Source organism: Eptesicus fuscus, chromosome 8, assembly GCF_027574615.1.
Source record: "Eptesicus fuscus isolate TK198812 chromosome 8, DD_ASM_mEF_20220401, whole genome shotgun sequence".
Classification (NCBI taxonomy): Eukaryota; Metazoa; Chordata; class Mammalia; order Chiroptera; family Vespertilionidae; genus Eptesicus; species Eptesicus fuscus.
This window is the reverse complement of record NC_072480.1, coordinates 6,623,513-6,636,010: the sequence shown is the minus strand read 5'-3', so window position 1 is coordinate 6,636,010 and position 12,498 is coordinate 6,623,513. Positions and strand designations below refer to the sequence as shown.

The 12,498-nt window shown below is 38.9% G+C and overlaps 1 protein-coding gene across 1 annotated transcript in view; it reads right to left on the bottom strand.

Annotated features, from left to right (window-relative positions):
* Positions 1-12,114, bottom strand: part of STARD13 (StAR related lipid transfer domain containing 13) — a 208,038-nt gene extending 195,924 nt beyond the window's left edge. Inside the window, exon 1 of the mRNA XM_008160312.3 lies at positions 11,823-12,114. Coding sequence (XP_008158534.2) covers positions 11,823-11,991 — 169 coding nt within the window. The 5' untranslated portion in view covers positions 11,992-12,114. The remainder of the gene's footprint in view (positions 1-11,822) is intronic.
* Positions 12,115-12,498: the final 384 nt, after the last annotated feature.

The window sequence follows — 12,498 nt, the reverse complement described above, 5'->3', positions numbered from 1 at the left end:
TGTGTACAGTTGTCCCTGGGTAATTCCAGGACTCTTCCATCAAAATCTGTGGATGCTCAAGTCCCTATATAAAATGCCACAGTATTTGGGGTTCCTACTTTACCCAGCAAAGCTATCATTCAGAATTGAAGGCCAGATAAAGACTTCACAGATAAGAAAAAGCTAAAGGAGTTCATCACCACCAAACCAGTATTATATGAAATGCTGAAAGGTATTCTTTAAGAAGAGGAAGAAGAAGAAAAAGGTAAAGGTAAAAATTATGAACAACAAAATGACAACAAATACATACCTACCAACAAGTGAATCTAAAAATCAAGTGAATAAAAAATCTGATGAACAGATTAAACTGGTGAATATAATAGAATCAGGGGCATAGAAAGGGAGTGGACTGACAATTCTTGGGGGAAAAGGGGTGTGGGGGGTGCTGGAAGAGACTGGACAAAAAGCGTACACCTATGGATGAGGACAGTGGGGGGGGCGGGGTAAGGGCAGAGGGTGGGAACCGGGTGGAGGGGAGCTATGGGGGAAAAAAGAGGAACAACTGTAATAATCTGAACAATAAAGATTTATTTTAAAAAAAAAAGAAAAAAGAAAGAAAAAAAATTAAAAGAAAAAAATAAACTTTGCACATCCTTCCGTAAACTTTAAGTCATCTCTAAATTACTTATAATACCTAAAACAATGTAAATGTTATGTAAATAGTTGTCACACTGTATTGTTTAGGGAATAATGACCAAAAAAAAAATGATTGGTCTAAACCAGTGGTCGGCAAACTGCGGCTTGCGAGCTACATGCGGCTCTTTGGCCCCTTGAGTGTGGCTCTTCCACAAAATACCATGTGCTGGCGCGCATGTACAGTGCGACTGAAACTTCGTGGCCCATGTGCAGAAGTCGGTTTTCGGCTCTCAAAAGAAATTTCAATCGTTGTACTGTTGATATTTGGCTCTGTTGACTAATGAGTTTGCCGACCACTGGTCTAAACACATAGTACATATCAGCAACAATGTAACATTTTTTTCTGAATATTTTTATTGCAATTGATTAAATCCATGGATGTAGAATCTGCAGACACAGAGGGCCAACTTTACTGTTTTTCCCTGAACATACATATTATGATAAAGTTTAATTTATAAATCAGGCACAATAAGAGGTTAACAACAATAACTAAATAAAATAGAACAATTATGACAATACACTGTAATGAAATTGTATGACTGTAGTCTTTATTTTTCAAATATCTTATTGTGCTATACTCAATTTTTCACTTAAATGAAGCCCTCTCTTTGGCATATCCGAATTGCCAGCATCACTACTCTTACATTTTGAGGCCATTATTAAGTAAAATAAAGGTTACTTGAGCACAAGCATTGTAATACTGTGAGACAGTAGATTCAATAACCGAAAGGCTACTATCAGGCAGGCAGCATGTACAGCGTGAAAATGCTGGATGGTGGTAGGATTCACATTCCCAGAGGGACTGAGTAGAATCATGCAAGATTTAATCATGCTACTCAGAACAGTGTGCAATTTAAAATTTACAACTTGTTTAATTCTGGAATTTTCCATTTAATACTTTCAGATCATGGTTGACTGCAGTTAACTGAAATCACAGAAAGTGAAACAACAGATAAGAGGTACTTCTGTACCTTGAAGGGCCATATGTACATGGATGCTTGTTTAATATATATATATATATTTTTTCTTATACTGAGCACTATAGGCCCGTACATGAAATTCGTGCATTGGGAAAGGGGGGATCCTTCAGCCCAGCCTGCACCCTCTCCAATCTGGGACCCCTTGGGGGATGTTCGACTGCCAGCAGACGGACATCCCTCTCACAATCTGGGACCACTGGCTCCTAGCCGCCACCTGCCTGCCGGCCTGATCCCCCTAACTGCTCTCCCCTGCTGACCTATGAAAGGACAGAGCAGGACTGACTCCATTTTGTACTGTGTCCTCCATCCTGTGTAACTATGTCCTCGATATGAACCCTTTTTCTGAGAAAAAGCACAGAATGTGTCAGTTACCCAGCCCGCCCTTAAATCAGCCAATAAGAATGCTAACCGCCTCCTGTCTTTGTGTAACTGGACCCTAGTCCTCACCCAACCAATCGAAATCAGCCAACTGGGTGGTCCGAGCATCACCCCACCACCCGACCCTAAACCCTATAAAATTGCTGTACTTCTGGAACTCAGGGCTCTTTTGCATCCCACCTCTGTGTCAGTAGGTGCGGAGAGACCGAGCTCGAGCTTGAATAAAGGCTCTTTGTTTTTGCATCGGACTTGGCTCCCTGGTGGTCTTTGGGGATCTTGAAATCTGGGGATAACACCTGCTCCCCGTAACTGCTCCTCCTGCCGGACTGATCACCCCTAACTGCCTCTGCCTCGGCCCTGCCACCATGGCTTTGTCCAGAAGGACATCCAGAAGGTCATCCGGAAGATGTCTGGTCTAATTAGCATATTACCTTTTTATTAGTATAGATATAGTATGTGCAATGCACTATGCTCTGTGTTTAATTATATTCTCTCATTTAATCCTTGCAATAACTTGGAGATGGTGGCTATTATTACCTCCATTTGCCTATAGGGAACTGAAGCTTAGAAATGTTAAGTAACTTGGCCAAGGTCACTCTGCTAGGAAGATACAGAGCTAGAGTTCAAATTCAAGCTGCTTGAATCTAAAGCAGTAGTTCTCAACCTTTCTAATGCCGCGACCCTTTAATACAGTTCCTCATGTGGTGACCCCCAACCATAAAATTATTTTCAATGCTACTTCCTAACTGTAATTTTGCTACTGTTAATGAATCGTAATGTAAATATCTGTGTTTTCTGATGGTCTTAGGCGACCCTGCTAGCAGTTCTCAACCTGTGGGTCGCGACCCACAGGTTGAGAATCGCTGCTATAGAGCCTAAGACCATCAGAAAACACAGATATTTACATTACGATTCATTAACAGTAGCAAAATTACAGTTAGGAAGTAGCAACGAAAATAATTTTATGGTTGGGGGTCACCACAACATGAGGAACTGTTTTAAAGGGCCGTGGCATTAGAAAGGTTGAGAACCACTGCTTTAAAGGCTTCCAATTTTCCAAATTGTAGGCATAAAAAGTTTGGAGTTTGGGTTGAATGGACAGTGTTCCTGGGACATTCTTGATCTCATGAGGCTATTTGTAAAAGAAAGTATTTCTTGGAATTTAATCAACATGTTTTAGTTATTTACCCCTAAGAACATGGGCTTCAACATCCTGTCAACAGAATAACTCTTGGAAGAATGTCATAGAAGGCAAGAAACAATTCCCATCTATTTAGGCCTATGCTGTCATTTCATGAGCTGTTCAAGCAATCCCAATGGACTGGCCACCCTGGACACTGATAACGCATAAAAACTCAAATGTGGAATTACATCATACTCAGTGTTGGGACCAACAACAGATGATGAACTCAGTCACTAAAATTATTTTCCAGTCTTCTTCATGATAGCCTGCAAGACTGAGTTCCCTTCTTTCTTGCCAAGTATTTCCCCCTCTTTCTTCTAGAAAGCCAGTAATAAAAATATCTAAACCATTTTTTTTAATATATTTTATTGATTTTTTACAGAGAGGAAGAGAGAGGGATAGAGTGTTAGAAACAACGATGAGAGAGAAACATCGATCAGCTGCCTCTTGCACACCCCCCACTGGGGATGTGCCCGCAACCAAGGTACATGCCCTTGACCGGAATCGAACCTGGGACCCTTGAGTCCGCAGACCGTCGCTCTATCCACTGAGCCAAACCGGTTTCGGCTATCTAAACCATTTTATCTTTCTTAAACCTTCCTCCTAAAAGCAGAGCAAGTCAAACAAAATACCAGTGGTGAGGATGAAAATGTTCAGGTAAGGGATGCAGTTAGATGACCCTTCTATCCAAAGAGATCAATGTAGAAGTGAAGGTGCTTTGATTACTAATAATTAGTTATACATATCACATGGTTTTACATAGGGCCAAACTGTAAGAGCTGGAAATGCATTTCTTTCTATATTTTGAGAAATGCATTTAGTGAGAAATGTTGTATCATTCAAAGCATCTGGAGGGATTTAAATTTCTTTATTAAGAACGCTAGTCTTATTGGGATGGTGGGATGGTGGGATGGTGGGATGGTTGGAATACCAGTATCACTGGAATTCTTCTCTCTCTCTCTCTCTCTCTCTCTCTCTCTCTCTCTCTCTCTCTCTCTCTGTTGATCCTCACCTGAGGATATTTTCTGATTGATTTTTAGAGAGTGGAAGGGAGATGGAAAGACACAAACAGAGAAACATCGATGTAAGACAGACACATCGATTGGTTGCCTTCGCACATGCCCTGACCAGCGCCTGGATAGAGCCTGCAACCAAGGTACCTGCCCTTGACAGAAATTGAACCTGGGACCCTTCAGTCCTGAGGCCAATGCTCTATCCTCTGAGCCAAACTAGCGAGAGCTCTTGTTTCTTATAGTAATTTTAAGTATTGTAAATAATTGGGGGTTAGAAAACATTCAGAGGAAAATACAATTTTATGACTATCATACTTTTTTCCCATATGTCATTTGGTGACTACAAATGTATTTCTTGTCATCCATATGTATGATTTTCAAAATCAACCAGGAAGAGGAGACTTGTAATACAGAAAGACAATGCCTTCTTCGGCTCAAAATACTAACATGTAAATTACTTTGTGAATTTTAAGTTCCTTTACAATTTCCACTCTCTCTCCTCTACATTTTTTCATCCTTGTGTTGTATCAGTGTTAGAGGCAAGACACTGCAAATCATTGGTATTTTAGTCAACTCTGCTCCTGTCAGACCTTTCAAATGGTCAGGATTGACTGACCATTGACTCTGAGCCACCCACAGATGCCTGAGCTTCAGGGAGTACATACCCCACATCACCTCAATTTGAAACACCTGAAAAATTTCCTGTTCCTTTCTTTGTGAGGCAGTCTCCCCTCTTGCCAGCAGTATTGAACTACCCTGAATTAGCTTTAGAACTCACCTAGGACTTCAGCTTTATCATAGATTATACAGATCTAGAGCTAAAAGGCAATAATTTATTTCTTCAAGCCAGCGGGTCCTCACTTGTAGAGTTATTTGAAGATGGTTGTATTCTTGTTTATAATTATTAACTCTGTCCTTACACCTAGTCCTTCAGTTTTCTGCCTGGCAAATGTGGAGCAACCACCTAATCAGGTTAGAATCTTATTTGGGTTTTTAATTTGCATAAAAAGGATGTTCATCCTGCCTCTACCAGTTGATTTTTTTTAAGTATTTGGAGTGGAAGCCACTGAATAATTGCAATGTTACTCTCAAAATACCTCAAACTACCTACTGCCCAATCCATACAAGAAAAATGTTCAGAATACCAGGATAAACCACAGGCTCTGCACTTCGCTAAATCAGCCTTTTAAAAATGTGTTCCTTGGGGAACATTGGTCTTACAAGATGTCACTTCTGGTATCCAGTGAATAAATGGTTTCATGGTGAAATATACCAGTTGAAACAATCTGCAGGATTTCTCTGAGCCTTTCACCAGTGTGAATTTCCAAGAAGCAGAAGAGGATGCAGCACTTTCCCAAATTATTTAACTGCAGAAACATTTTCCTCCTGAATGCCTAACAGGACTCATGTTCTTTGAAGGAGACCTAGGAAAATTGTCTCTAGATAGTCTCTATGCTATTTCTAGATTGAGCCAGAGAATTAGAGAATTAAATACTGAACCTTTTTGTGTTGATCCACCACCAATTCCCCAAATATTTTCACTGAGTTATAATGTGTTGTTCTGCCTCCACTTCCATCGCAGCAGGATGCTACCAAAGACTTGCTGTTGAATTCACTATAGGAGTGTTTAAGAGCACCATCCACTATGGGTAGGTTCTTTACAAGATTAGCATGAAAAATTGTTCTCCTACATGAAGTTTTTTGGTATAAAATTCTCCCAAAAATAAAGTCCCAGGAAAGGCTGTGTTGTTATGTTTTGACCTTATGGACATGGCAACTCTTCCCCTGGTTATACTTTCCTTTTTGCTTAGATTAGGGAAGTTCAAGCTAAATTTGCAGCCCACTTTTGATAATTATTCAGGGCCTTATGTTTTATACATTTATGTAATACTAGAAGCCCAGTGCACCAAATTTTGTGCACTGGGGGGGTGGTCCCTCAGCCCAGTCTGTGCCCTCTTGCAGTACGGGACCCCTCGCTTCTTACTGCCCGCCTGCTCGCTGCTCCTTACCACTCAGCTTGCTGCTCCTTAGTGCTGCCGCGGAGGTGGGAGAGGCTCCTGCCACCGCTGCTGTGCTCGTCAGTTGTGAGCCCAGCTTCTGGCTGAGCAACAGTCCTCCTGTGGGAGCGCACTGACCACCAGGGGGCAGCTCCTGCGTTGAGCGTCTGCCCCCTGATGGTCAGTGCGCATCATAGTGACCAGTTGTTCTGGTCGTTCTAACTTTCCATCATAATTGTCGCTTAGGCTTTTATTATATAAGTAGCTTTCTAGTTCTATCTTATTAATTAACCTACATTTTTCTTTTCATCAGATTTACCTTTTTAAACTGAATTGTATAGATAGATAGATATAGATATAGATGATATAGATATAGATATAGATATAGATATAGATATAGATATAGATATAGATATAGATATAGATATATAGATATAGATATATAGATGTGGATATTGATAGATATTCTTCTCAAATCCTTTAGGTAATGAGGTAGAATGTAAATTAATATATAATGTCTTTATTCACAACAAAATCATATTCAGTTGCCCCTAAAGAGAAAGAAAATGATTTTTACATGAGCCTTATTTCATTCAAATATCTGGTATGCAATTCATGGTTAGGTTTTCCTATCTTCTTCTTGTACCTTCATCCCTAGTCTCACACTGTGTTCTCAACTGTTCATTTCCTTTTATATAAGAGGTTTACCAAAACCCACTGTCATTTTCTCTCTTTCTAAATTTGTTTGGGTCATCAATTGTTACTGTTCAGACCAGTCATGGTGATTTTTTTTTTATTCACTTGTGCATTAAAATTAGCCCATAATTAAACTGCTAAGGAAATGAGGAAACTTTATGAGTTTACCAGTGCTTACAATTTTCTAAGGATTAAAACTCTGACTATAAGAGGGGAAATAAGATTTGAGAAAAAAAATGTATCTTTGTTCACTTAAACCAATGTTCAAATATCCGTATTTGGCAACTGGCTGCATCTGGGATGTGTATTTATAAAATCAGACCTAATAAAAGCAGTGATGTGCAGCTATAGAAGTCATAATTTGGTTCAAGTAAATCTCTCAATTTTTGTATATGTATGAGCATATTGCTCTTTGCTAATTCCCTTTTAGTATTTATTTCTTGACTGCTCACATTTTTACCATGTGATAATTTTTTAAAATGTTCTCCAAAGTTTTTAACTTAGTTCACTTAATAGATTTTCCTGTAACTTTGGTTGAACAGTATCCCTTATGTACCAGCCCTTCAGTCACAGCACTGAACAGAGAGAGGCTCTGATTCATGAAATGTGAATTTCTGACTGTTGTTGCTTTTTTTTTTTTTAAGAACTTGAGCAATACATGACAAATGCTTTCTCACCCTGTTTTCTGTATTCCATCTACCTTTCTACCAGCATAATAACCTTCCATTTCTGAAAATAGTGGGGAAACAACGTACTAAAGAGAAAGATCAATTACAAAAAACAAATGATTATTTCATTTCAGCTGACAATATGCAGGATTTAACAATACCATCACTTAGGTTGAGTAAATTCCCAAAATGCCATTTGGCTTGACGAAGTAATGAGAGAGGATGCATCACTAATGCCTACTTCCATTCCTGGGAACATCAAAATGGCAGTTTATTCTACTCTAGTTAAGTTCAACTCAGGGGCTATCTCTAAAAATAGTCCCAGATAAAAAGTCCATGAAAATGCAAGTCTAACTTTCACTAATTCTTTTAGTAGTGAAATTTCTACATTCTGAATTTATATTAAAAAATAGGGTGTGTTTTTGTTGTTGTTGTTGTTGTTGTTTCGTGTGTGTGTGTGTGTGTGTGAGAGAGAGAGAGAGAGAGAGAGAGAGAGAGAGAGAGAGAGAGAGAATGGGGATGAACATACATGGACATTCTCTGGTCCCGACAGTCTTCGCAATAGGCCAGGCATCACAATAACTCTAATTACAGTCCTGGACTCCAGAGAAGCAAAGGTTTCTACAAGTTTCTTTATAATTATAGGGTATACTGACATCTAAGTAGTCCACAAGACTGGACATCCTAACTTTCCTATTAAATTGATAAGGAGAGCATTAAACAGATATCAAAAAATGTTCAGGTAGATGTTAAATGACATAATTAACAAACCATAAATAAGGGTTGTTTTTCTCTTAAAGTAATACCTAAATTTTAGTTATTAAAATTAGGTATTAGCTATGACAGAATCCTAGAATTTGAGAGATGACTTCACACTTATTTAATCTAAACCTTCTATTTTATGGAAGAAGGAAAGAATGCCTAGAGAAGTTGTGACCTGCCCCAGATCACACAATTAAATAGCGGCACAGGTAGAACTAAAACTTGATTTTCATTTTACCATTTCCTTGACAGGTTAGAAAAATTATAAAACATAGATTTATTCCACATTTCAAAACTGCTTTTATTTCCTTTTCAGCTTCTGTTACTTCAGGTTGAAATTTCCCTGCTTTACACACACTTATTCAAGGAGTTACTAACTCAACTACAGAGGACTTGAGAACCAGAATAAACTTGAGCAATCATAATCCAACCATTTCAATTTCTCATCAAGAAACAAAGGCCCAGTAAAGTTCTGAAACTTGCCACAGTAACAGAATGAGGGAGTGTCTCAATAGAACTGGCATCCCTGTCTCCTTTCTTTGTTCTTCAGTAGACTTTACTGCAATCTGGTTCATGTCATGCTGTTTTATGCATTTAAATTATTTTATAAGTTTAGTAGCATGATAAATTTTTTCACAAAGCAAGTAATCACATTTAAATATCTGCTTAGATCTGGATATATCAAGTAGCATGTGGATGTGTCTAACAAATAAATCATAGCCATCAATGACATAAGACCCCTATTTTGGCCTAAAATGCTCTTCCTCCACCTCCTCGGTGTCCTCCCTCTAGTTCATTTCCAAATGGCTGTCAGTGAGAGAAATAAGGACCATTATTATATCCATTCTCTCTCCCTACAACAATTTCCCCATTGATTCAACAAGATTGTAGGGTAGGACTTATTGGCAGTATGACTTATGATAAACACTTATTCTGCAAACAGCACTCTATTTTAAACATCTCTACTTTTTTTTAACTGGACATAAAACTTTAGATCTAAAAAGAAGGCTAGAGAAGTTATGCCTATAGATTTTGGAGCATACCCTAAAGTGAGCAAGTTTAGATTCATCCTGTGTTTGGGCAACTAATTCTGATCCTATGCATCATCAAAGATTCCTTTATTTCTCCTCCTTGTTTTTCCTTCCTATGAGTGTATCTGCTGTTGAATCATGTCCATGCCATTCAATGATTATCTCACTGTACTGAGGTCAGTGGGGAGCAATTTACTCTTGTTTGTATTGTTCTCAACAGCCATGAAAGATCATAAGTAACAATGCCCCAAATTATATTCATATAATGCTAAATCTTCCTTGAAAGATCTATAGCAGAGTATTTTCATATTATATTCATATAATGCTAAATCTTCCTTGAAAGATCTATAGCAGCAAACAATTTTACTGATGTGGCTGTCATTTCAATATGTGAAATACACACAAAAACAAAAAACAATGTCATTAAATTTAATATGTGCTTGATAAGCTTTAATTTAATGATTATGGGTCATTAGTAAAATAACTTGATATCACACCCTTTTGGGTACTAACAGTTCAAGGAAAGTAAAATACATAGCATTTCACTTCCACTAGAAAAGTAAAACCTGAATGGAAATTTCATAGTGAGTGACCAAGTCAGATTCTGTAATACTGAGTACAGATAACTGAAAAGTTTTGGGGATATTTCCAGGCATATAATCCAAAAAATCAACCATAGGTTCAATACTTTACCACTCATTATAAAAACTAAAGAACAGTGTAGTGTATTTTAGAACATGGGCTCTAGAGGTATAGTCAAATATCAGCTCTTACTATGTAACCTCAGAGAAATTACTTGAATTCTATATGCCTGTTTTCTCACCTTTAAAATGGGTACAATAATAGTACTTATCTATAAGGACTTTTTGAATATAAAATAAATTGAAATATATTGAAACATATACTCATAGTACACTTGCAGTGAGCATGTTTATGTTCATAACTTTAAGTCCTCAATGAAAAATAATCTTCATTCCAAAAAGAACATAAATAATTTTAGTGAAATTAATTATTGTAAACACATTTAAAGAGATTTGCAAAACAATTTCAAAGTATTTCTATGCAATGTTTCTAATATAATACACTTTATATGCATGCTGAGGAATATTTACAGAACATGAATTATAAATCATTATCAAACATTTACCAAACCACTATGTCCCTAATGATGACGGCATCTGGTAAAACATCATTGTCAGAAATCTCTAAAACAAAAATGGTTTTTATTCTAAGCCTAATATATTTTTAAATTGAGCCACAGGGAAATAATTACTTTTGTTCCTATTCAATCAAGACCTGCACACAAAGTTTATGGAATGACATAATATCCTTCCTGAAATCAGATCGGTATGTAGGACCAGTATCCTTCACACATAACCAGTTCCTGAGCCTTTACAAACAAATCCTAATTTCCAAGGAAACAATCTCATCAAATGCTGCTCACTAGAATTCATATTGTTCCTTTTGGAAACATAACAATAAGATTTTCACGATTACAAACCCCAACTTCCCCTTTAAAATTCAATATACTCTTAAACTATTTTAAGTGGAATTTGTTTGTACAATGGCTCTAGAAAATAATTTGTTTCTTCTATTTATGTTTTTAGAGGAGGGGGGTGGTCATAAACTTACTGGGCAAGTGTGCACCCGTTAGGGACTTCCTAGGAATGTTCATCTGTCTTGTTTCTACAGACCTATCCTAAGATTAGGCGAATGTTTTAAAATATTTTTGGAGAATGATGAGTTTTAGTGATGTCCAGGCTGTTGATTCCCCACCCCCACTCCCTCCGAATAAAAAGGAACATCCAGCAGCATGTAATCAATGCAGGAAGCCGATGCTTCTGTGCACAGGTCACAAGACTTGTTTTGAGATTAGAGGACACATTTATCCTTTACCAGAAAAAAACAATATCAACAAATCAGTGGCAACCACTGACAAACATACAAAGAGGCAGAAATGTGGACCTGATTCCCAGGCTCATGCCCTTGAGACTGGAATTCTAACTTTCCCTGCCGTTAAGAGTGTTCTTAAGAGCCTGTGCAGGGTGGAGGTGAGGAACCCCTGCCCTACTGATCAAACAAACAAGTATCCAAGTTTCAAATGTGACAGAGTGTGAGGAACCTGCAGAAAAGCTCCTAAAATGCACACTGAGTAAGCCTGTCTCGTTTATTCCGTAAACACACATACGTTTTGGAGTTTTATGATTCGCTGTCCTACCGTGAAGTTTTCTGTGCACTTACGTTTTGTGACAGCTGAGTGCTGTTAACCGTTTGCTTAAAACTGCAGCCTGAAGTTATTTCTAAAAGTTACGTGCAACGTGGCATAGAATAAATCCACATACTTTAAAGTGAAAGCAATGATTTACAAACCTGAGTTAGCATGAAATCGAGCCAACAGAAGTCAGAATTAGCGACAGCCTTCCACTACCGGCGACTCACCTTGTTGGATTTTAGCCACTAGCTGATGGCGCGCTAGAATCCGGCTCATCCTGTAAGGAGAGCGTCTCGTAGTCTGATCAAATCGCAAGTACAGCTCCTGGCCCTCGGGTGTCATGGGATTTAGGTAGTAGCAGCCTGAAGCTGGGGTCCTGGGGCCCTGACCGAACATCTCGGCAGATTTCCTTTTGCCACCCTGGTCTACCCTGGCTGTTTCCGTCCGTCTCCAGTCTCAAGGAGCAAGGCACCCGCCCAGCAGAGCTCCAGGACCGAGCGACACTTAAAAAGAAAGAGGAGTGCCAGAAGCCGCAACTCAGAATCCCAACCCCTGGCCCTCACGTGGCCGCGGGGAGCCAATCAAAGGAAGAAAGGAGCAGGCGCGCTGACACAGTCGGCCCGGCCGGGAGAGCCATGCCCGCCCGCAGCGTCCATCCCCAGCGCGGGCTGAAGCAGCTGCCAGTGCTTGCCTGGCCTCAGAGCTGACGAGGCACCACGGAGCAGCGCTCACTGAAAGGGTTAAAAGAAAAAGAGAAAGGGAAGAGAAATGGCGGTAGGAGAAAAATAACCCCCAGGCACAGGGAATCTTTTAGGCTGTTCAGGCTAGAGAAAGCACATTCTTTTCTCCCAGATAGCTGCAGCTAGGTAAAAGGTGGGTGTGATAAACATCCTAAATGAAAAA